Genomic DNA, 24,709 nt, shown 5'->3' with positions numbered 1-24,709 from the left:
TTTCCCTAGACTTCAGAGCTTCTCTCGGAGTTCTAGCCTTTGTTTTAAAAATCCAGATCTTTTTTCTATTTTCAGCAGAGGGAGAAGCTATGAAAATCTGATTCTGTACCTGACCAGGAGCCATAGCTACTCCCAGGGATGTGAATTGTCTTTCTGGCCTATAGTCTGAGCCTGCTGGCTGGCAAGGAAGCTACGTTTACAACAAGCAACATTAATACAGCCAGAGACACCAGATTTGGGAAGGCTGGACTAGTATTATGTTCCTGAGTTTCAGTTCCTGGGATCCAAACATTGTTTGAGGGTCTCATTACAAACTTGCAACATGATTCCTTCCCTTACATATATCACAATTCCATTCTAGAAATTCAACTCCCTTCTCTGTATGTATAGTTAATTGTGTATATCAACTAGCTATCTGTTAATATTTACTTTTTCTTGATCCTACTAGCAATTCTAACTTCCACTATTTGGAGAAATACTTTAAGAGCCCCTTCTTCTCCCTTTTTATTTTTATGTTATCATCAAACCCACCACTTCAGTTTCTACCTCCAGTTTATTTGTGAATATTTTTATACAGAACCTTGGAGGGCTCCGTAATAGGCAAGGCACTCTGAAAAAATCACAAATTCTCTGACTCACTAGTAATTTGGACTTCTGATGAGCAGATCTCCTTCAGTATGAACACACTGAAATGATGATGATGATGATACAATCTCTACCCACGATTGTAAACCTAATCCAACTATAGATATACCAGGGCTGTACTTGCATGGTATCTTGGGTGTAGTACAATAAAAAAAAAACAAGAATCAAACAATATGTCACATTAACCCTCTACACTCTTACTCTTAAAAGACTTAATCTTTTCATAAAAAGCAGTTACAAGGGATATTGATCTGCACTGGAACTACATTTTGTGGAAAAGGATAGTTTGTGTAGTCTTTCTCCTCCTGGTTTCCCACTGAAAAAAATGTCCTCTCCCCCCATTTGCTTTTTGCCTCTAAAAATGCTGGTAGGGGAAAGTATAAGGTCCTTAGGTGTCCTGCTTTATAGCAGATAATCCTCCATTAAAAACCAGGTGGGACACAATCCTCAGTTTTAAAAGCCATCAGAAGATACTCCTCAGCTGAAGAGAAGTGTTGAGTTCAGTTTAGTGTAAAGATACATGGCATAAAGATACATGGCATACAGTATGTGGTCCAGAAGTTGCCCATCAGCAGCATGCAATAAAGCCCGAGATAAAGACTCCTGTGCTATGCTGACATGTACAGTAAAATCTCAATTTAATGGTTCTTGGCTTAGCTAATTTTGGATATAGCGGACCCATGTTTTGCTTGGATTACCTTACCATTTAATAGACTGATGTCTGTTAAATTGAGGTTTTACTGCAAATAACATCAATTATGTAACTATTTAAATTATGTAAAGTGGGGCAAATCTTGTAGATTTCTCCAAAACGACCTATTAATTGAAGTTTTACTGCATTTTTTAAAATTATAATCAATATACCCTCAGTTGCATCTAAATATAAATCATTACATCTCTTTCTTAGCTATTGAAGCTATTTAGCTTTTGAAGATGAAGATATCTAAGGGGCCACCATGTAAAGTATACATGAGCACTAGAGAAGTAGAACATTCTTTATCTACCCATTTAAGAAATATTTTAAAAGATTCCATTCTTTACATTTATGGCTTACATTCAGAAAAATGGAGACATATTTTTTTTTTCTGCCTCTTTTGTCCTGTTGCAGCCTCTTACATTATTTTAAAACATATTCAATTTGGAGGAAACCTGCTTCAGCATCAGGAAGGGAGTAACACAGCTGGAGAGGAGTCAACAAAAATTGTGGATTCTTTTCTTGCACAAGTTTTTCCCTCCCACAAGAAATTCTCTAATTTGTGTCCATAGAATCAAGAGTTAATATGGTCTTCAAAAAACATGCAGCCCAACAATTTGTATCTGGACTGGAGAATGAGTGCCTCTTCCAACTTGCATTAGCATTCATGACTAGCAATAGTGACTGATCTATGCTTTTATGGGGTACCTATTAGAAAAGGTCAATCCCTCTGTCTCCTTCTATAATTAAAAAACAACAACAACAAAACAAAAAGATGGTGGAAATGAAATATGATTCAGAACATCAGCAGCTGTCAAAGAAAGGTATTAAATCTCCCATTATGGTTGATGCTATACAAGTCCAAAGGTGAAATCAGGTAACTTACTTGATAATTTACCACTTGGAGTTATTATGAAAATTTTACAGTCGTACAAGATACATGTCCTTACATGCCTGTGTATGCAGCACCTTAGGCTTCTGTGAGGAAGGACAGGATTGAAATGTGTTAGAGAAATAACTAACTTCACTTAAGACTGAATCTGGTACAAGTGGTATGAACAGTTGAAAATATCCAATAATAAAAGTAGGAAATATATGTGGTTGTTGGTGGCATGTCCATTTCTTAAGTTTTAGAAGACAATGGAATGTCTTACTGATCAAATAAAAGGATAACATTGAAATTAATTTGAAATTAAATTGATTCCCATTATTGTGGAATTTTAATAACTTCATTCAGTTATGTGTTCAAATACTTGAAACTCTGTCTGACAGCGAACATTATAATTGCAAAATACTGGAAAATTAAAAACCCAAACTCTATGATGCATTGCAGTAACTTATAAGTTAAATTAATTGATTGATTAATTAATTGATACAAATTTGTGGTAGGTCAGGAAATAGTGACATACAAATGGATCGATAATAAAATTTTGGAGTGTAGAATTTTTGTTTTATTGCCAGCCAGCCAGCCAGCCACAACATTTCATTTCATTTCATTTCATTTCATTTCCAGGCCACCCAACTTCACAATGACTCTGGGTGGCTTACAGCTGAAAAAGAATTTTAAAAGAAAACATCTTTTTTTAAAACAATTTTAATTTTTTTCATAAGTAAAAGACAAATCTAAAAAAGAAAAAGAAAGAAAGAAAAAAGAGAACAAAGTGCAAGGAAGGAAAAAAAAATGTAAAAAAGAGATAACTAAAGAAACTAAAGTAAATGACTTTACAGAAATGATCAAACTCATCATCCCCCCTCCCTCTTAACTGTTATAGAGACCCTTTCAACCCCAAAAAGAAAACATTTATCAAAGCAAAGGGAATACAGCCAACCAGAAGACCAACCCCATCACACCCAAAGGATTAAAACAAAACAAAACAAAGAAAATCCCCCAAACAGACTTGATCATCCTGACCCCTTTTTATATCAACAATTATTCCATGACTGCTGAGTACACCTAATCCTCACTGGACTTTGACCTTAGGGCATTTTGGTTACTGAAAGATTGTTGTAGTCATTTTGGTTCTATAAACCATAGTTTTTCCCCCCTCCTCAAGCTTGCTGACCCTTCCATGTAATATGGAAAACCTATTTTATTTGGGTGGCACGGTGTTCTGGATACATGCTATTAGCATATAGAATTACTAAATAGTGGGCCCATTACTGATGCTTACCGATTTGCATGCTGAAGCCCTCAGGTTCATTGCTCAGCATTAACAAAATCAAGGCAGCAGAGCTTAGAAAGAGGCAGCTCCCATTCTAGGGAGTTGACATCAATCAGAATTTACAACACTGAACTTATTCAGTCTTTCTTAGCCCTTCAGATACCTTGGATTTGCAACTCCCACAATCTTGAGTCAGCTTGTCCTTTGGTTCTTCTACCTAATTAGGAAAGGCTAAAGAAGACAAACTAATACACGTGCTGCCCTGGTATCCCATTCCCATTGCTTGTATCCCTGATTATTTCATAGAATTATGGAATCTTGTCTGCAATTTATGCTCCACGAAAGATCATTACTAAACTGTTCCGCAGTAGAATAGCTCTTACAGTAGGACTTTAAAGGTCGTCGAAATCTACTTCACTGAAATCTACTTCCTTTCAATTTCTACCTTTGGGGCAATAGAAAACAAAACTGCTAGCTCTTCAGATATTGCAAAATTATCATCAAGTTTTCTGAAACCTTTCCTTCTCTAGGGTAAATAAAGTCTTCTCTTTAAACCCTTCCTGGTATGATTTGGTTCCCAGACTTCTCCTCACCTTAGGCAACTTCCATTTTGCCAAAGAGGCACTTAAAATGTGGCCCCCAGAATTAAACATGGTTAACAGAAGCCTTTCTTCATATCTCCCCAGACCTTAAATTATTGAATTGTCTATCATCTCAGCAGACTCCATTCCTATCTAAGATACTTGGACTGGGCAAGAGGCCGTTGACTTCAAGCTTTAGTTTAGCAGTGAAGCTCAATTTGGCATTTGGGTTGACATCAACAGTTGTTAAGTCAACTGATCTCCATGCACTATTATGAGAAATACTTTTGATATTTCTAAATGAACTAATTCTGAGTTCCTTGGAAAAAGGGCAACCTGCCTTAGGACTCTTAAAATAGCTTAAATGAGGTGCTTGGAAAACTTGAAATGGACTAAAGCTGTAAAATAATATTTATTTATTCATATAAATTATGAATTTCTTATAAATTATGTATTTCTTCAATTTATATACCTCTCCATTTCCAGAGACTCACAAGATATACACAGTAGGGTTGTAAACAAAGCATGAATAACAGATTGTGGTCCTTATCAGTGAAAAGGAAAAAGGAGGAAGAGACTAGGAGGAACAGAGGGGTTTGCTGGGAAATATGTTTTTAACTTGGAAAAGCAAATTGAGGACTGTAAACAGTTATATGTTGTTGCTATGAGGTTTTTTTTTAACTGAAAATTTCAGGCCATTTTAAAAAGCACAGTGTACAAAGTTTGGACCACCTTGTAGTTTGGGCAATTCCTGCACATCAGTCAGATTTCCATCTGAAACTCCAAGCACTTTCAAAAGGCTTTTGATTTTAGCCAGCTTGCTGGATGGGCAGATTGGAAGCAGTGGTTCTCCTGAGTCTAGGAGTGCTACTAAACCAAAGAGAGAAGAAGAAAGCCAGTATGTGCATCAATTATAACGTGGGCCTGTAGGGAGAGCAGATTTTTGAATATTTGTTGCTGCTTCAGATAAGGAAAAAAATGGGCAAATATTTTGTGTTTTGTCTTGGGGAAATTTTATGAATCTTTTGTGCCTAAGAACAATCAATAAAGGACATAGAAGCCTGGAGGATCTGCTAAGGCTTATTTGTAGAAACTAGATACGAAAACAGGTAATGATGAGTTTGGATCCAGCAGAAATGAAGTGTCAGGCATAGATTGGTTGTGGGCATTTTGAACAAGGAATTTATCCCAAAAGCTGCAAATGGAAAATGCTATTCTCCCTAGGTTCTAGCCTAGAATGATGTTTTCTGTGCTTTATTAAGTTATAAAGCAACTCCCATCCATTACTCTAAGTATAGCATAACCCAACATTTCCCACAATCTGGTCCAGTACCAGTCCTTGCAAAAACAAACGAACAAGCCAAAAAAACAAAAACAAAAAACAAACCCCAAACCCATTCCAAACAAAACCCACACATGACCTTTAGAAAACATATAAATGATTTCCCTCTTCCCCTCCAATCACCAGGGCTCTGGCTGGTGGGGAGAGATTTTTCTCTGGAGCTTCTGGTCAAAGTACTGCAACTGGGCAACCTAAGCCTTAACAGGTGTAGTTTGTTAGGGATGTTTAAAAGCCCATCCACCATAGGGCAAAATCACAGATACAGGAAACTGTGGACAAATTGAATGTTTATATAGTCCACAGCTGTATGATGTTTGCAGAAGCCTTGGTATAATTTATGTCAGCTAATCATGGGTTGACAAATAAGGTTAGTTTCTTAGAAACAAACACTGCACATTAGCATCCTCAATATTCTGATTTCAAGGAAGTCAGTAATTTCCAAATCACTGTTTGATAATCTTCATGGAGTTTATGCTTTGCCAGAATTATATCAAGGATCTCAAGTATGGATGATCAAAGGAGATCTTTAGAACCAGCAACTGTGCAAAAATAGTTTCAGAGTTTCAGAGATCTCGATTTGCTATTGTCAAGACCAAGAGTGACTGAATTAGGAGGAACAGAAGACACTTGCAGCTAATTCTATGGAAACAGCAGTCCTCCCATTCACAAGGACTTCGAGAAACAGGGTCAAGCAAGATAAGCTTGCAAAGAAACCAAAACTCAGAGCCTAAGACTCCATAGGATAATAAAGCTATCATCAGATGCATATTCCTTGTCTTCAGGCATGGAATTTGTGACTTCTACAGGCAGTGTGATCTCAGATTTCCATATTAAAGATAGTTTATGTAGTCAGAGCACCAGCTTGGTGTCATGGTAAAGGCATCAGGCTAGAAACCAGGAGACTCTGAATTCTAGTTCCACTTTAGGCACAAAGCCAGTTGGGTGACCTTGGGCCAGTCACTCTCTCTCAGCCCTAGGAAGGAGACAGCGGCAAGCCGCTTCTGAAATCTTGCCAAGAAAACTGCAGGGACTAGTCCAGGCAGTTGCCAGGACTCAACATTGACTCGGAGCCACAAAAAAAAAAAAAAAAAAAGGTAGTTAGAAATAGCAACCATTTATTGGGGCAGAATAATCCCCTGGGTCTATTGGAGGTGTTATAAATAAGAATTATTAATTGAAAAAATTATATTGCATGTGTATGGATAATACGTAGTTTATCATCCAAATGAGGGTCAATACAGTGAAACGTGGTTCTAATCAGTGAATAAGAGGAAGTGAAGTCAATCCCTGTATGGCAAGAAAAAAACAGAAGCAAGAGAAGCAAGAATTAGCCGGTGAGTGAGTTTTTAATAGAAATAAGACTAAAGGAATAAGCAGTTGATATATGTTAGTTATGGTAAATAATCTAAATTATTCTAGTTTAACATAAAATTTCAGGCCAGTTTATAAAGAATAAATAAGACGTGAAACAAGATTTATTTTATACTTCACTAAGTACTTTTTGTGATTAGCTGTCAAGATGGCTATTTTTTTTGTTCTATACATTTAAAGTTAATTGCAAATCTTAATTTCTACAAACAATTTAATAAATACTTGCACTTCACAAAGATACTTTCAACTGACCGTTATTTTGCCAGAATCAAGAGTCACAAGACATGGAAGGATCAGTATGCTTTAATAAGGTATCAGTGTCAAAATACATTTCTTTATTGAGTTAAAAGTTGCCATACAGTTACAAGGTTATCAGTAAGAAATTCAACAATAGAGAGAACATGAAATAATTATGACAATAGTTATGGTTAATATTTTAAGCATGGACTCCCTCTCCCCCAGTGTATTTTTAGTAAAGGGTTAGGGTAAACACTTGAATGCTGAAACTACAAATAAAAATAAAAGAGCAATATATGAGTGCCATTAACCCTTCAGGCACACAGCTCATTACCACGAATAGATTTGGTTTGCTGCAACCACAGGCTTCAAGCCACTTAAATTCCAGAGATGTCACTGTAAATCAATGGATTACTTTAAAGTGAACTATTTGAGATTAGCAGCTTAATGTGGATATTTGTAATATATGTTTTCTCCAAAATGCACTGAAAACTTTATTATAATAACTGAATATCCGATCCAATCAAAACTCATATACGAGAGTCACATCAAGCAAATCATATTTGCCACTAAATGTATTTTAGTTGAACCTGTAATCCATTGCCACTTCTTTGAACATATGCATTATGACAAACTATATATATATATATATATATATATATATATATATATATATATATACACAACTCTTTAATGCTTCATAAGTCCTAATTTTTAAATGCAGTGTTCCTCTGATAAAACACTACTCTTCTTGCAGATCTGAAATTATGCCATATACTTAATTGGTTGTGAAAGTATTATCACAGTCTTCCTCCACATGATACCCTCCTGATATAAACTACAACTGGGTTCTGTATTCTTGGAGTAGCAGTCCACACTGGAAAGCACCAAGTTGAAAAAGGGGGTATTATGATGGCCACTCTTCAATAGATGCTTCCTGAACTTTGCATGGCAGAGACAAACTCTTAGAAATGCAAATTTATACATGTCTCTTCAAAAGTATGTTCTTTCGATTTCAGCAGGGCTTACTATCATATAGGTACAGAATTATATTTGATGGCTGGGTTTGCATTTCATGTGAAACCAGAGTAGTGCATTTTTCAGGGTTATGGGCCATATTTTGTCTTTGGATGGCCTGCTTTATACCTCCTAATTTAGACTGCTACTTTTGGATGAAACAGAGGACATTCCTATAACCAATTCTGAAGAAGATTCAACTCTCAGTCTGATCAGCTTCTGAAATTGGGGGATAGTTCTATAGCTCTTTATCTTTTGCTGCGGACATCAAAACAGCTTCACCTGGCCCTGGTTTTCCCTCTGCCTTATATAATATCACCTGTAGATCCTGATCATCAAGTGGTAAAATGATAAAGCTTGGGTGGAGGACTTTGCTCCAGATCTTTCTTTCACAAGGACTTGCCACTGGTACAATGTAGTGAGCTGCTGAGGAACAATGAAAATCCTAACTGGGTCCAGAATAATCTACTGAGTATGAGTATTTCCACACTGGAGAGATTATGCCCTAGAACAAAAAGAGCTGGGGCAACCTTCACAGCATTTCTGCTGAGCCTTTTTTCATTCACTACAGAAATACTGAGTCAATTAAAAAAGTGTAGTGTTTTTGTTTTAAATAAAGATCCCTGAGCAGTCTCCATTCCTGAACACTTTTACTCTAAAATCTTTCTGCAAACAACTTCTTTCATGGGTTTACCTAGTTTGAAGAACTCTTTTCTTCCCAAAATTCAAGCAAAATCCATTGACATCACATTTAATTTGTATTTCCCATTTCTGCTAACTTAGGTTTGGCTGGATGGAGCACTGATTTTTGTCAAAACTGCAATTTCTATGTAAGGCAGACAGGCAACTATGGTTTTACAAGGACTCCATAAATACCTTCAGTGTAGAACATGCAAAGTTCTAGCATAGCTTTATATTCCCTATGCAGGGAAGAATGAGAGCTATATTTGCTATAATGGACTAAAAGGTTTAAGGCACTTCAGCAGTAAACTACAAACAAATATAGGCCTGAATCCCCCCCCCCCTCAAAAGTTAGTTGTGATTAAGTCTCAGGGAAATAAATAGGACTTTGGGGAAAGCTTGGCTACATCTTAAACTCTATTGTCTTCAATGAGCCTTAAATACTAATTCATTTGTTTAGATGAGGGCAATGGGCATGAGGAGGAATATAGTAGAAATTGTTTTAATTTCTAAGAGTGGAATTTAATGCCATGTAAGTACATTTCCACTTGCACAGCAGGGCTTTTTTCTTCTCCTCTCCCCCCACCCCCAGCCTCACTCCTTCCAAGAATCTGCTCTGGAGAGTTGCCCTATAACCCCATTCTTCAGTGAAACCAGTTTCATTCTAAGAGCGATCCCTGTCTTTTAGAAATTTCAAGTGCTGCTAATTTGCACCAGATAATCATCTACGCAAGTGAGATTTTAGCGTCGTGTAGCATTATCAGAATTCCTGATCCTCTGACTCTGACTTGGGCTTCTAAAGCTCATTCTAAAATTCAAAGGCAAGGGTGTGCAATTGCTTCTGCACCAAGCATCACACTTAGCCTTGGGCAAGTTGGTGGCTGTTCTCCAATATGATGTCATTTTATTTACATTTAAACTGATTTCAGATTAAAATAATAAATATGGCCCCTATTTGTGCATTTAATAACTTTGCCCTTCTGTCTTATTAAATATTACAGTTTGGTAACAACATTTGGAGGTTTCTGAGGGCTACATCCAAAGCTTTTGGGGGCCACAAGGCCTTAGGGCCTCAGGTCGTGCACATCTGCTCTATAGTTTTAATAAATACCTTTAAATCTGCACCCCACAGTTCCTTGAGCTTATATTATTGCTGAATTGAATATACAGCTATTCCTGTTTGCCCAGCAAAGGCAAACAGGACTACATGGAATGAAATGGACTCCTTCTATTTAAATAAATTCCTGAGCACCAACATTTTTTCTTATAGTGTTTCTGAAAGTTCAGAATGGTCTTTTGAAAACCTACTAAACGATTATTTGCACAGAAAGGCTATCAACAATTAAGGTACACTAAAAAAAAAGTGACAAAAACCTCACTTAACCACACCAGAGTCTATAACACTTTCTACAGCATAGTAACTAGGCAAGCAAATGTATTTATTTCTCACCATAAATCAGTAGTGTGGAGGACACAGCTAGCTGAGAGGGAAAAACCAAAACACCAACATTGAATTTAACTGGCAATTAGCAGTGTTAATAATAGCCTTTAGACAGTTCCTGTCATGATATAACAAAAAGATGGGATTGAAGAAAAGGGTTTCAAAGAAGCATTCATAATTCTGCATCTATCTTAAAAGATAATACAAAGTACCAGCACATGATAAATATTTAACTCAGACAAAAGTATCAAATCAGTTATGGTGGTTGGGTGAAAATATTAGAGAATTAAAACATATAAATTTCGTCTAAGTGATCAGCAGTTTTAAGGTTATGTCCAACTCTGATTTAAATTCCTGACTTATGTAGACAGATTCTGCGGAGTTAATTCTGATCTAAATGAGATAAAATGCAACAGTTCCATTGTTTTGGATACTTTCCCAAAAACATGCTTAAAACCTAAAAGTCAGCAACTATTTTAATTTAGGAGAACATTGAATCGTAGGAGTTCTCTTAAGAGCAAGTGAGGGAAGCACTTTCATATTGCTTAAATCCATGACAGGGACTTGCCAGACAGCTCTGGCTCTTCCATATGCAAACATGAAAAAGCTTCCATCTTTAAAGCTGAGCCAGGATAAGATATGAAGCCAAGCAGCTATACTGCATGATCTGAGAGTTCACTCTAAGATAATTTGCAACATTACAGAGGAAGCTGGAGCCAAATGATCCATTCTCACATTTGCTTCATTTTCTGTTCTTGCTACGCAGAGCCATGGCATACCATTACAAATTATTGCTTGCATTACTAATTCAGTCTTAAATGAAGACACCAACCCAAACGCTACGATCTGTTATTTTCACAGGGATTAGCCAACACAGCAGTCAACTCTTAGAACTAATGAAGATTTACCTCTTATTTTTGGATTTGTAAAGAGATCGAAGCTTGCACTCTTCTGCACACTGGGAAATGTAAGTAACACCTTGGGAATGGCCATAATGGGTACTCTGTTTGAATAAGGCAGTGCTGACTACAGTCAGAAAAAGATTTATTTCACTTAATCTTTGGCAAAAAATGACACTGTTGTAATAAATTGAGCCAAAGTATTACATACAGGCATTAGCACACCCAAAGCCTTTTTTGTTTGTTTGTTTTAATTAGCATGAATATTGAGGAAATTTCAGAACATATAAATTACACACAGTAAAGGGGAATAATATAATATAAATTTTCTAAGGAACACTTTATCAGGATAGAAGGAAAAAATACAGTAGATGCATACTTCTTTTAAAGCAAATAAGAAAGTGAGTAACTTTGCAGAAAGGCCACTATTTGGTAAAGTGGACAAGTTCAACATGTAAGTAAAATCTTGTAAAAATGTAAATTGGTATTAGAAATTGTCTACTTGCAAAAATATATTTTAAAACTGCAGCTGCTTGGAACAGTATCAGCCAGGGCATATTGCAGATTTGCTCAAGTGGCTTGGTCAAGAGCTCGAAGCAAGTCACCTCCCTGCAGAAGAGTCGAACTGCCCAGCACCGGGACGTTAACCTCACAGTCATATCGGGTCAGTTCTGGCAACAAATAAGGTTCCAAAGAAGACCCAAGCAGACGACTTGCAACTCCTGGGGGACAAAAATATTCAGAAGCTGAGCAATACACTTCATTCCCAAAGGGCCTTAGAAGCAGTGCTGAATTTTAAAAAATGACATATCAATACAATAAAAGAAAAAAATGCAGCCTTTCAACGATAACTAAATGAAAACTCAAGCAAGACAAAACAAAGAAACAAACACATTTCCACCTCCAGATGTGAAGCAACATCCTTATAGTTAATTAAGTAGGGATAAGAGACATAATAAATAAACAAAGAAAGTGGCAACGAGCTTAAAACCAGTTTAGAAGTTGCAACTATTTACTGGTCTGGAAACTGCTTGTAGACTCAAGTGCTAGTTGAATGATGAGTACAGAGAGTACTCATGAATGATGAGTACAATATCCTAATCAGTGCAATGCAGTCATTCTCCATAAAGTTTTGGGTTGAGTCCTCAGACGTGAAGCCACTTGATCAACATACCCCAATGGTAGTGAAATGGGTGGCTACATTTGAAGGGCAGGAACACTATGTGTCTGTGTATATGTGTGTGAATGGGAAGATACATGACTGTACAGAAGTGTGCAAATGGCAAAATATAGGAGTTGATGATATACATTTATACAATTTGCTAAAGCACAATATAATTTTGTTGGTTTTTGGCTTGTCATGATGTATGAACTCATCCACTATAGTTTGTAAACTATGATTTACGAATTAGTACAGAGTGTAACTCCAAGCAGTTATGGTTTATTCAACAAAGCATAATTAAACCAGCCACTGTGTGTATGTATGAGTGGAATGGGTTTGTGTGAGCAGATTGAGAATATGTGGATGGATAAGAGGTCCTGATAAATGATTTTGTAATTAGTTCTGCATATGACTTTATACAACACATTTTTAGCTCTGGCTCCATTCACTGCATTGATGCAGACTTTTTAAAATTCATAGAATTGTGGAGTTAGAAGGAATCTTCTTCCTGTTGAAGGACATCTTGTTCCTTTCAGCCCAGTCTTCCAGATTAGATTGCAATCTCATTCTGTCAGCCTAGGTGTTGGCCAAACCTCCCAATTTTATGTCTGCAAATTTGACAAGCAGTCCATCAACCCTCATTACCCAAGTTATTAAGAAAAAATGTTGTATAACATTGGCCACAGGGCAGACTCCTCTGGATACTGTTCTCCAACTCAATGTAGAAACATTAATGACAACCATTTGAGTGTAGTTAGTCAATCCCCCTTACTGTAGTGCTGTCCAAACCATACAGTAACAAGTTATCAATGAGAATATAATTGACAATATCAAAAACTTTACTGAGACTGAGGTAGATTATAGCCACAGCTTTCCTTTTCTTTGCTAAAGTAGTTTCATTTTAAAGGAGCTGCAATTTGTCTTATATGAGCTGTTTTCGATAAATCCATGCTGACTCTTAGCAATCAGGCACTTAGATGCTTACCATGGCCTGGTTTATTGCCTGTTCCAACAATTTTCTAGTTAATGTTAGGTTCACTGGTCAGTAATTACCCTCCCCCTCATTTCTTAAAGAGGGGGACCACACTTATTCTTCTCCAGTTCTCCAGCACCTCTGGTTACTCACAAAGCAATGCTGCTTTTGAGCTACCTCAACCTTCATGTAGACTTTCTTACAGCCAGTTTACGTGATTACCTCAATTTATGGGAACTGGGGGAAAAAAAAAAAACCTAGAAGGTGATAAATGGCAAATCACTTCTGTTTTCTGCCAAGAAAAGTAGAAGGTCATATCCACGAGGCCACCAGCAACTGAGGTTTACTTGTAAGAGACTTTATGGAGATAACTTCAACTCATTTGGTGAGCAAACTGACCACAGCACCTCCTCACTTTGGAGGTCAGATCACTTTCAGCATCTCACAGTAAGAGCCTACCCCATCTACTAAAGGGACTGATTTAAAGCACTCTTATCTTTATTAGAAGTAAATCTTCCATTACTGAAAGTAATCTTTCCAAATTTGAGATAACACTTACCCGACATCCTATGAGCTTGTGATACATTGAAGTCCTGATAAGGGGTTTTGTAAAAAGGGGGAGAGTATACAACTTTTGGATTATTTGCAGAGTTGCCAGAGGACAGTGGTAGATCCTGCTGTTGTTGCTGCATCATACGCACTGGCTGGCCTGAGCATCTTTGTAGGTTACAAAGAAACTTATCTACAATTAAAAAGAAAAAACTGGCTTTAAAAAAAAAAGAGGGGCATACCATTAGAAACAAAATGCTTTACATAGCCCTAATTTATATTTTGCCTGGAAAAGTATTTGTGTGTAGTGGTGGTGGTGGTGTAGATAGAGGTCCCATGTTTTTGTAAGGCAACTTTAAAAATGATGAATTATTCTCAGTGGATACTTTCCAGACTGCAAACATCTGCAAAAGAAAATTACTTTAAGCAGCCACTAGAATCAGTTTAATGGTGAGCATCAGTTCATAATAAGATGTTAAGATACAAAGATTTCTCAAGGTTAGAACTAGTTCATGCATGCATGGTTTATTATCCATGTAATGGGCAATTATGGAGGATGGAGCTATGTGTATGCATGAATAGATTAGATATTAACAGTGTATTCATGCACGCAATTTTCATTCATATATAATATAGAGATATTCTTACTCTTGGCCAAAAGTCATTGAAGGGTAGCTGCAAAACTTATTTGTATTTTGACAGCTGGGCACTGACCTTGTGAACATATGATACTGAAAAGTATTGTGAGACAAATGATAAGGCAGGATCTGCAATGATGGCTTGTTCATACAGGCAACTCAAATTATCTGGTAATTACAAAGCAAGAGCTTGTTGAATCAGACTGAAGACCTAACCTAGTCCAGCATTTTGTTTTCACAATGATTATTTAGATATCTCTGGAAAGCCCACAGGTAGGACATAAGGGTTTCTCCTGATTTTGTTACAGTATTATGACTGACATTGAAAGACATGTTGCTTCTGATCCTAGAGGAGGTATGTAGCCAACAAGTATGGGTAATGGCCATAATGCATTTGTTTAAGTTTTTTTAAAGACATTTAAATTAGGAATTCACATCATATCCCATGATATCCAACAACATATTTTAACCACGAGTTGTGTGAATAAGTTTTTTTTTAATGTCCATCCAGAATTTCATACCATTCAGCTTCGCTGGATGACTCCTGGTTCTGAATAACAAGAACCACTGTGGGATATTGTCATTTGGCCTGCCTGCAGAATTCTTAAAAGTTCTGCTGGATAAGTCCAATGGACAGTCTTATTTAGTGTCATTTCGCACAGTGGCCAGATAGAAGTATCTATCTGGCCACTGTGCGAAATGACACTAAATAAGATTGTCCATTGGTCTTATCCAGCAGAACTTTTAAGAATGATGAAGCAGAGCATGGACAAGGGAGCACAGAATTGGTAAATATAAAAGGCAAATGCAGGGCATTTACCTAACTCTTTTATACAGTTTTTGCAATTCTGCCCAAAGCCACCAAAAGGTGACATATCACATCAGTTGATGTGTTCCCATTTGGCCATATACACTACCAAGTTTTGAAAATTCTTACCATTAAGGACACTTGTGCTGAGTGACTTCTTTTCTGAAAGCAATGCACAGTTTTCACTTCTGAGAAGCTTCATTCTTTTCAACATTAAGTGAGTTGGATTAAGGCCAGACATGTCATCTTGTGTCTACAGGTAAGGTAAAACATGAAGATGTAAACTACTCAAGGAATGAACCTTGTACAGTCTTCTATTTAAAAACCATGAAAGGCAAAATATAGTAATCAGTCACAATAGATTTACCCCATTCAGGTGTTGAAATGTTTGGTCTTCATAATCTAACTGCCGTTTCAACTTGAAACTGTTGGCGAGAGCTATCCGGGCTGGGTTTATATCTATGCCTCGCTGTCCAAAACTCTCCAGTGATCTATCAAAACAAACCATTGTTTTTTATTAAGTTGAAACAAGGTTTATTTTAACCCAGAGAAACATGACATGTTGGTCTGCAGAAATCTGTTCTTTTTCAGATCTGCTGTTGCTGTATCAATGGCTAAAACAGAGGCTTGCAAGAATATTTTTACTGAGAGAAAAGTGACTGGTAGTTGAGAATAGCTGTGAGACTCACAATTGGTACAATAATAAGCATTAATAAGGCACTGTGTTAATAAAAATTGAAACACTATTTCTGTTTCTGTAAAATCCCCTATCAGAAAGCTGAAATGGAAAGAACAGAATGAACTGTGCAAATTGATAGTAACAATTTATTTAACCATTGCTCAACATCTGTTTTCTGCAGTTAGTTTCTATTGCCTAAGCACTGTTGACTCTATGGTGTTGGCAAATCACTGACTTACACCACAGGCATTCACTCATTGATATCTGAAGTCAACAATAGCAGTTTGTTTTTCCCTAAAGTTAATAGGTTGTGCAAAGATAAATGGTTGCTTGAGAGTTGCTTTTTCATCTCACATCCTTCATGGATAAAGCCAGTCATATGGATCCCTTCCCTATTGGCTGGACCAGCCATTTATTATTTTAATTGTGACTGTCAGATTTATATATCATCTTTGGTCAAGGCAGCATACTCAAAATTCTTTCTCCCGTTTTTTTCTACAATAACAATATTGTGGAAGCAGGTTAATTTAAGAAAAGGTGTTTAGCTCAAAGTAACCCAGTACTACTAGTAACCTACGTCTCTTCAGTCCTACTCCAACTCCTTAACCACTGCACCACCCTGGCTCTGTCCTATCCAATGTTACAGTAGAGTATAGGAAGAAGCCTGGGAAAGTAGCCCCCCCAAACCAAGGATACTCAGTTTCCTTCGCGTCTTGAGGGCCTCACTCCAAAAGATGACAAGAGACAGGTGGATTTGGAATTCTTCTCAGGCACACAAACTGGGTGAGATTCCCTTCATATAGTCTGCAAGGCTCCTGGGAGGCACAGAAAGGAGGCTGGGGGTTGTGTGGCAACAGGGATTGCATTTTTTGTACTCCTGCCCTACTCTGCTGCACTGAGGGGAAGGACTTCATATTTCAGATGGTTTGAAGATAGGAATGTGTGATAAGCTGCTCCCAAACCAAGAGAGGACTTCAGGTGGATTGGTGGATAAATACTTTGGGGTACAGCCTCATTTTTCCCTTCCCCACAATGCCCTTGATATCCACACTAGATTATCATCTATCATTATTTCCAGGGAACTAGCAGTCCTCTTCCCCCTTTGAAAGTATGTGGGTTTGTTAAAAGATAGCTAGACTTCTTAAATGCCTGGTGCAGCTCTTGACCTTTAAAGAAATTTCAAAATAGTAGTAAAATTCATTAAAAGCTGTAAATCTCTCAGATCTCCACCCACCTGCCTAACAGTCAAACAACATTCATCATTTCTCCAGTTTTCCCCTTTTCCATTTTGGTTGAAAGGATGGCCCTGATGAAGGAGGTGGAATAATTGTTCAGCTGTAGTGATTAGAAAATGCATTGCATGCATTTTTTTTTGTCTTTTTTTTAAAATGAAGAGATATGATGATTAGGTGCCATCAAGTCATTTTCAACTCCTAGCACATAATCTCTTCAATTCTAATTCTGATAACTTCTTTAAAAATAGGCATACAAAACCATGACCTTTCTCTGACTTTCTGACAAATGGTTTTGCTGGCAATTTTCTATTTTTATGTGAGAACAAACTTTGCTCTAAGGTTTCTGTTTTGCAGTTAATGCATATTGTTTTCTGTTTCTTCTTTTTGATTCAACCACTTGCCTCCACAAGCATGTGGAGAAGGAAAGACCTAGCCATTATGATGCTGCATTTAAACTGCTTTCATTTATCATCTTCAACATCCTTTTCTGTGTTGAGTTACCTTTTCTTATCTGTGTTCCTGCTGGGCAAATGCAGTGATGGGGGGTCTGATGCAGAGCTTATTAAAGACTTATTGCCCATTCCTCTCCATTTGGTTGGCACATACTCTAATGGTGGGTCAGGAGGCCACTGTGTATTTGGTCTCCCACCCATTGAAGACAGTGGAGTATTGGCTTGTGCATAGTAGGGCAGCAAGAATGATGATGACTGACTCCCATGGTTGAAGAATGCCAGTGGCAGAGTCCCTTGGCCTGCTTGCATGTTTTTGTCAGATCCTGGCTGGCAATATTTCTCTAGGAGGAACTGGCTCTGGGAAGAAGGAGCAAGAGGTTGGAAGAGGCTGCTCATGTTGCTTAAGCTCTGCTGGGTAAGCTGGATACTTTCACAGAGAGGACGCTCCTCTTGACAGATAGGGCTCAGCTGGAAATCTTCCCCATCCATGGGAATATAAGGAGCCAAAGTTTCAAGATCCAGTTCATTGAAGTCACTCTGTTCAATGGAAATTAAAAGGGGTGGGGTAGTGAAGAAAAACAATTTCTACTTTAAAACTAGAAAACCAGAGGCCCTCTCTTCCCTCATATCCCAGTACAATGTCTCAGACCCAATATGGCTTACTCCACATGAGGATATGGGTTTGCAATCTCTTTTTTAAACTAAAAATTCCCCAGTCTAGCACATCTTAAGCAACCATTGCTTACTTAGCACCTGGCAGATGTGTTAGATAAGGAGCCCCCTAGCCTGCTGAAGATGCTGGATTGAAAAGCCCAGTCTAGGGAATTAAAATTAACCCCTACACTGCATCTGCTTTCCACCCTGCAGTACACTCAGTCTTAAGTCTGCATAGGAGGAGCTGAAAGAATGTGCTCTTCTGAGTTCTGGCTTGATGCTAATTTACCCATGGCTCCTCTTACCTGTGAACTACATTGATTCTTGGCATCTGTGTCCATGGCAAAAAGCTTCTCAATCATCTCGATCTTCAGGTCTTCATCTAAAGAAGTGTAATAATCTCCTGGGCTACTTGGCTTTAGGATGAAATGAGAAAACAGATTATCAACACATATACCAATAGTCATAATGCAGTTAGCTGTATAGAATTAAACATGAGACAGGGAAGTCTTGGCCAAAATGGATTCTTCCTTGAAACTGATTCCTTTTCTTGGCAGTGCTGAGTGTCACCTCTAAAAATGTTTCAGGTGGTCTCCCAATACTCAGGGGCATATTCAGGAGACACAGGGGCTACAGGATAAGAAAAAATTCCCCCTTGCAGTGCTTGTAGCCTATTGCTGGAAAAAGAATGATCACCAGGTTACAATCCAAGAAGCCTGGGCTTTGTTAAAGAAGAGCATACAATTGAAAAAAAAATCAGGAAATGATGGATATATTTGTCTTCCTGCTGGCTGACGTTTGTGAAATACAGTGCAGTTATAGACATACTTCGATGTCATAAACTTAGCAAAAGTATTAAATTACAGTATCTTTTTAGGCAACAGAGTAGGTCCAGTCTTTTCCTTGCTTCAAAGGAACTTATTGCTAGGTAAGTGTACTTAGAACTGCAGTCTTTACATACAGACCAATGATTAAAACAAAACATTAAAACATTGTTACTCAAATGGACCTAGCAGTGATCGAAACAATGGAAACTTTTCTGGAAGGAGAGAAGAACAAATGTGGTTATGACTCCTGAAAAGAGACAGAACACACACAGCCTGAACAGCCAGAACTGATTCTTGTAGGGTGCATGGATCTAATTCTATAAAGTAGATTTGTTCCCCCATAGTTCTGACAATGGGTTCATCGTTCTTCTACCACTGGATTCAGTATTAGCAAATAGGGCTGTAGTCAAAATGAGACCACTGCAATAAAGGGATGGTATCAGGGAAACCTCCAGGTCTACTGAGTCATAAATAAACTTTAGGAATAAATTCCTAGGGTGCAATCCCCTTCAAACAACCCATTTAAGTTTTAAGTGTGCTGAATGGCCAGGAAAAAAAAATCGGAGTGTTTATTTGGTAGGTTAGGAGTAGAGATAAGGAGCAGGGAAAACAGTATCCTAGAAGAACTAGCTTGTTGCTGAAATCTTAAGCAGGAGCACCTCACAGTGCAATGTTTGGTTGCACACTCTACTTATGCATATATAAACTCAACATCAAGGATAGCCAATTGGAACCACATGAAGAGCATCCAGGTCCCTGCACATGTTCCTGGTTTACCACAATTTAACATATGGAGCAAAAGAAGAATCACTGTCTTGATACTCCTATTTTTGAGGACTTGTGGCTGCAAAGCTGTGCTTTGCTTCTCACTCAAAATATAGTGCAAGAATGATGGCAGAAACAGGACACTGAATTGTGCTTCTTATTCGCCCTCCGCTGATTCAGGGATCAGGGCTGATTTAGCTAAAACTCCAGTGGGTGGGAGAACTGTAAACTGGGTTCTACCCCAGTAGATCCCCACTGCTTTCTGACCTTAAAGATTGATATGTAATCACATGAGTTAACTGGAAGTCATTGCATTTCTGTATGGAGCAATTCTTTCCTGATCTTGCTTTTGTATTTACTGGTGACTTTCCATGTTAATCTCTTAAGGTCTGGGAATGGCTGCTCCCCTTCCAAGTTGCAAGAGGGGGGTGACTGATGCATCCTCTAAGCATGCCAGTCCCTTCCCCTCCTTTTCATGTTCTGAGTGAAGTAAGATTCTGCCAAACTAATCTCAGCCACCATCAGCCTTTGGCTTCAGTAGATAAAGGCAGCTAGAAGTAATTCCTTTTTTAACTTCTTGTACTGTAACTGCAGTTGGTGCTGGTGAAAAAAAACCCCATACTTCAAAGCTGGCAATGCTGCCAGTCTTCAGTGCAAAGGCCTTTCTTACGGTGGAACAGCTGCTGTTGCTGCTTGCGCTGGGGGTACTGCTGCCAGGTGCAACTTGAGGCAAGGTAAATGATGGCACACTCAGCTTTTCAGTCTGGGATGCCTGGTTCTGCCCTTCTGGAGGCCACCGAGTGTTTGGAGTCATCACAGCTTTGTTGTAGGTAGAGATTTCCTCAAACTTTTGTGTTCCTGAAATTGAGGCAAGCAAGGTCAGTTCACATGCCGGTCACAGATGCTGGCGAAACGTTAGGAACCAAAACTTCCAGAACACGGCCACACAGCCCGGAAGACCCACATCAGCCAAGGTCAGTTCATCCTTGGAACTTACAATCCTAGGACTTTTTTAAGAAAAAGAAAACAAACAAACAAATAGGGAAGGTTGTCTTCATTCCAAGAAAGTAGGTGAAGGAAGAGCTCCAAAAGGCACTTGCAAAACTGGAACTAGCAGGTACACAACAATACATTCACATGCATAACGTAGACAAACAAATATCTTCCCATTCCCAATACACGTAGACAAACAAATATCTTCCCATTCTTAGAGAGGCAGACAGCCTGATTCAGGATTCCAACCTTGGAGTGTGAAGTTAAAGCATTTCTCTATGGTACTCTAACCTCCAACCATTTCAAACCTCCATGCTGAACTCCAACATGTTCTAACTTATGCAGCTGCATATTAAGCTGGTGTTTTTTGGCCCTACAGCATGTGGGGGAAGAGACTGGGGAAGACTTAAAGACAGAAGCTGCTGAGATACTCTCACCTTTCCCACCCTAGAACAGCTCTATCTCATCAGATCACTGTGAGACAATTAGAAAGATCATGGCCAAGTAAAAGGGAAGAAAGTTTGGGGAAAATACCTAGGGAGAGGGAGGGAGGGAGATTAATATCAGGGACTCTTATCTGAACTGAACTACAATGGCTCCCATCTCTGATTTAGATTATTGACCATACTTTTATGGTCAATAAAAGTAGAGAACCAAACAGACCTCTCTGTATTTGTTAAAACAAGGAGTACCTTGTATTTATTTTTATTCTTAGAGATGGCTTGAATGTCATTGTGTTTATCTAATACTTTGTGGGAGATGCTACAATCTACCAGCTCTCTGGTGGTTAACTACTGAACAAATGCAAAATGATGTTCACCACCTATTCTTCCCAAAATATTACTAACCAAAGTCAAGAGAAATAATTGCATCGCCTGGTGTTGGTGCCAGCTGGGCAAGTTCTTCTGGTTCTTCCTTTAGCTTGGTGAATAAGAAGTCACTCTTATCAGTCACTGGGACTCCATGGTCAAACATGGAGTTCATGGCCATCATATGAGGCTTAAAAAGCGATTCTGTCTGATCCATGGAGAATACAATGTTGTTGTTCTCTATTTCACTAACAAGATAAATTAAAATGTTAGATATTTTGTATTATGCAAGACAGTATTCATGTAAATATAAAAGATAGCAATAAGAGATTTAATTTTAACCAACTCTGGCTTCTAATTTGGAGTGCATAGAAATTTTCTGTGGAATAAATGCACTGTATCTAATTCTATCCTGGTTGCTTTCTTCACCAATTTATTACATTAAAACTATAAAACTTTAATATAAAATTTCACAATGGGCTCAACGAGGACTGTGGTCATATCTCCACTTGCACCTGACCATGGCACAAAGATGCCCTAGCAACATCTTTTTTCTGTCATGCCCTAATAATGTTGCTTTCCTCCCATCCTTAGCTGTTTAGTTGTTCAAATAGCCTTTATCCTCCTTATTCCAATGCTTACAAGGACAGCCTCAAGGTGTGTAAAATCCGTTAGGCTTTGTTGCTCATGACCCTGAAGGGAAGTCAGGTGACTGGCTATAACTGGGAACAGAGGCAGAATTGGGACTGGCAAAGGGGACAGCCAATTTCATCCCGATATAGTTTTCGGTTGACTCAAGAATGGGTGGATTGTGCAGTGTAACTTGGAAGTAGGAAAATTCAGAAACAGGAAATAGAGATCCAGATTTCTTTATTTCCCACTTTAATATCAAGCAACAGCATGGACATAAAAATGGGGATTTGTGCCTCCTGGCAGGAATGGTAAGTGATAGGTAAAGCTACAATGGAAGATCTGGGGACGACGACAGTAGATATTGTTTGCCTACAATTATCTTTAGTGCTGATTGGAACTAATGGGAATTAAAGCTCCAGAAGAATCTATAGGGCTTCAGTTTCCCCATTCCACACTTGCCCTGTATTTGAGGAATTTGCATTCCACGGCTCCATAAACAGGGAATGCCTCCCACAGAAACATGTGAGACTGCTCAGGCTGTATTGCTTCTCCAACAATCTTCAGGATTTCAGCTGTCTTACCTTAGAACATAGTTAACACAAATTATGCACTGAGGCTGCAAATTCCGAGTATTGTAGATGACTGTTCCCTGGGTCTCAAGCCACACGTATCCACCGTGCTTGGCAAGCATGCGGTACTGCCCTGTAACCACTTGACCTTTTGCACATACTGGAGTTAGAGACGGAAAGGGAAACATGCAAAGAGGAGAAATTGCATATCAATATCATGTTAGACACAGAATGCACTAAGCCTAACTGCTATAAATACTGTTTTTCAGTGGCAAGTATTACAGCATCTTGCTAAAAGCATCTGAAACTTGTGGCACAATAGATCTGTTAGTCTAAAGCAGTGTTTCTCAACCTTGGCAACTTTAAGATGTGTGGACTTCAATTCCCAGAATTCCCCAGCCATTCTGGGAATTGAAGTCCACACATCTTAAAGTCTTAATTCACTTAGAAGATGTGTGGACTTCAACTTCCAGAATTCCCCAGCCCATGTATGGGTCCACTTTAGCTCTTAACCCTTCCAAGCTTCTAATTGGCCTTCTTTTTCCATTGGTGTATCTTCTAAGGGAGGAGAAAACTCTGAGGAGGGAAATTAGCCATCTCCATTACTCCCATTGCCATTTCTATTCCTATCTGGCAGAAGTCAGATCTTTGATGCATGTCTGTTGTGTACTTCAGTATGATCTCTGTGGCAGTATCCCAGGGATCACAGAATTAATCTGATTTCCTCCTTGAGGTTGGAGGCCATTTCCAGCATTGGTTTCCCTGGGTTGTCACTCTCCCCATCCTTTGAAGCTGGCTTAACTGATACAGAGCAGAATTTAGGCCACACATTGGGCTGGTTTAAGTATACGCCCCATAGTTGCAATCAATGGTAGGCTACGCTGACTTTAAAGAACAACTACAAAAGCAAGAAAATCAGTGATTGTTGCTTCTTTGACACTTGCATTCCTGCCAGACGATCACTGGCACACTACTGGATTCCTTCGGGAAAAAAAACAAAAGGATGGGTCTGTAAGTATATATTACTAAAATTGACTTGATTTATTATTTTTGTTATTTTAATTGTGAATTGTTTTAATTTGTGTTCATTCTAAACCACACTGGGAACTATTTTAACAGAAAACTGATGTATAAAACAACCAAGCAAATGAACTTTTTGATGCTTTGAAGAAGGAACAAAGTCCTCAGTGATCAGAAATATCCCCCTCCAATCCTGACATTATAAAGATTGCAAAATACTTGCTTGATTTAAATCCCAGCTTCCAAACTCCTTTGCACAACTTTGCAAATGAAAAGTCTGAGAGGCAGTAATTCTGGGACTTGCTTCTGAGTAGATATCCATCAAATTTTATTATTATAATTCATGCCAAGGTAGTGTTGTGATGGAGATGCTGGGGCTAGAGTTAGGAAGAACCAGTTCAGGCCTGCCCTCAGCTACAGAAACTGACTAGATGTTTATGGGCCAGTCTCTCTCCCAGCCCAACCTACTTACACTGTGGTTTTGGTGGGGAAAAACACAAGAATAGAGTGCTATGTATCCCATCCTGAGTTCCCATTTAGTGTAAATAGATATTACTAAGGAACTACTTAATAAATAAGACTATTATAGAAACAATAGCCTGGGACTTTTCTGAGACAGACACAGAACCAAGCAGCCTTTTTAAGATGAATAAATAACCATACTAAATCCTTTGTTTATGTATAATCTACAAAGAGCTTCTCTAATGTTTTTATTGTACCCCTTTATTGGTGAAGCTCTGCGTTCAGAATAAGCTTGCTGCTAAGGAGATTATATTTTGATTATTAGATTATGGAGGTGCATGAACCAAAAAAAAAAAACCAACAAAGATTCTGTCTGAAAACCATTTAAGCAAATGGCTTCTGCACGTCTGT

At 38.2% G+C, this 24,709-nt stretch overlaps 1 protein-coding gene across 2 annotated transcripts in view; it reads right to left on the bottom strand.

Annotated features, from left to right (window-relative positions):
• Positions 1-7,082: 7,082 nt before the first annotated feature.
• The window catches only part of EPAS1 (endothelial PAS domain protein 1), a 127,646-nt gene continuing 110,019 nt past the window's right edge, over positions 7,083-24,709 (bottom strand). For both annotated transcript variants that reach the window (XM_088147802.1, XM_088147795.1), the window contains exons 8-16: positions 22,829-22,976; positions 21,654-21,862; positions 20,483-20,670; positions 18,526-18,636; positions 17,616-18,103; positions 15,568-15,691; positions 15,330-15,453; positions 13,765-13,947; positions 7,083-11,792 (exon numbers count right to left, since the gene is read on the bottom strand). In XM_088147802.1, the coding sequence (XP_088003928.1) occupies positions 11,641-11,792; positions 13,765-13,947; positions 15,330-15,453; positions 15,568-15,691; positions 17,616-18,103; positions 18,526-18,636; positions 20,483-20,670; positions 21,654-21,862; positions 22,829-22,976 (1,727 nt within the window). In that variant the 3' untranslated portion in view covers positions 7,083-11,640. The remainder of the gene's footprint in view (positions 11,793-13,764; positions 13,948-15,329; positions 15,454-15,567; positions 15,692-17,615; positions 18,104-18,525; positions 18,637-20,482; positions 20,671-21,653; positions 21,863-22,828; positions 22,977-24,709) is intronic.

The sequence above is a fragment of the Python bivittatus genome, unplaced genomic scaffold (genome assembly GCF_059951505.1).
Source record: "Python bivittatus isolate LINGU-HERP-01145 unplaced genomic scaffold, Pbiv_v1 ctg000020_np1212, whole genome shotgun sequence".
NCBI classification, from domain to species: Eukaryota; Metazoa; Chordata; class Lepidosauria; order Squamata; family Pythonidae; genus Python; species Python bivittatus.
The sequence above is the reverse complement of the archived record's forward strand: the minus strand, read 5'-3'. Positions and strand labels throughout refer to the sequence as shown.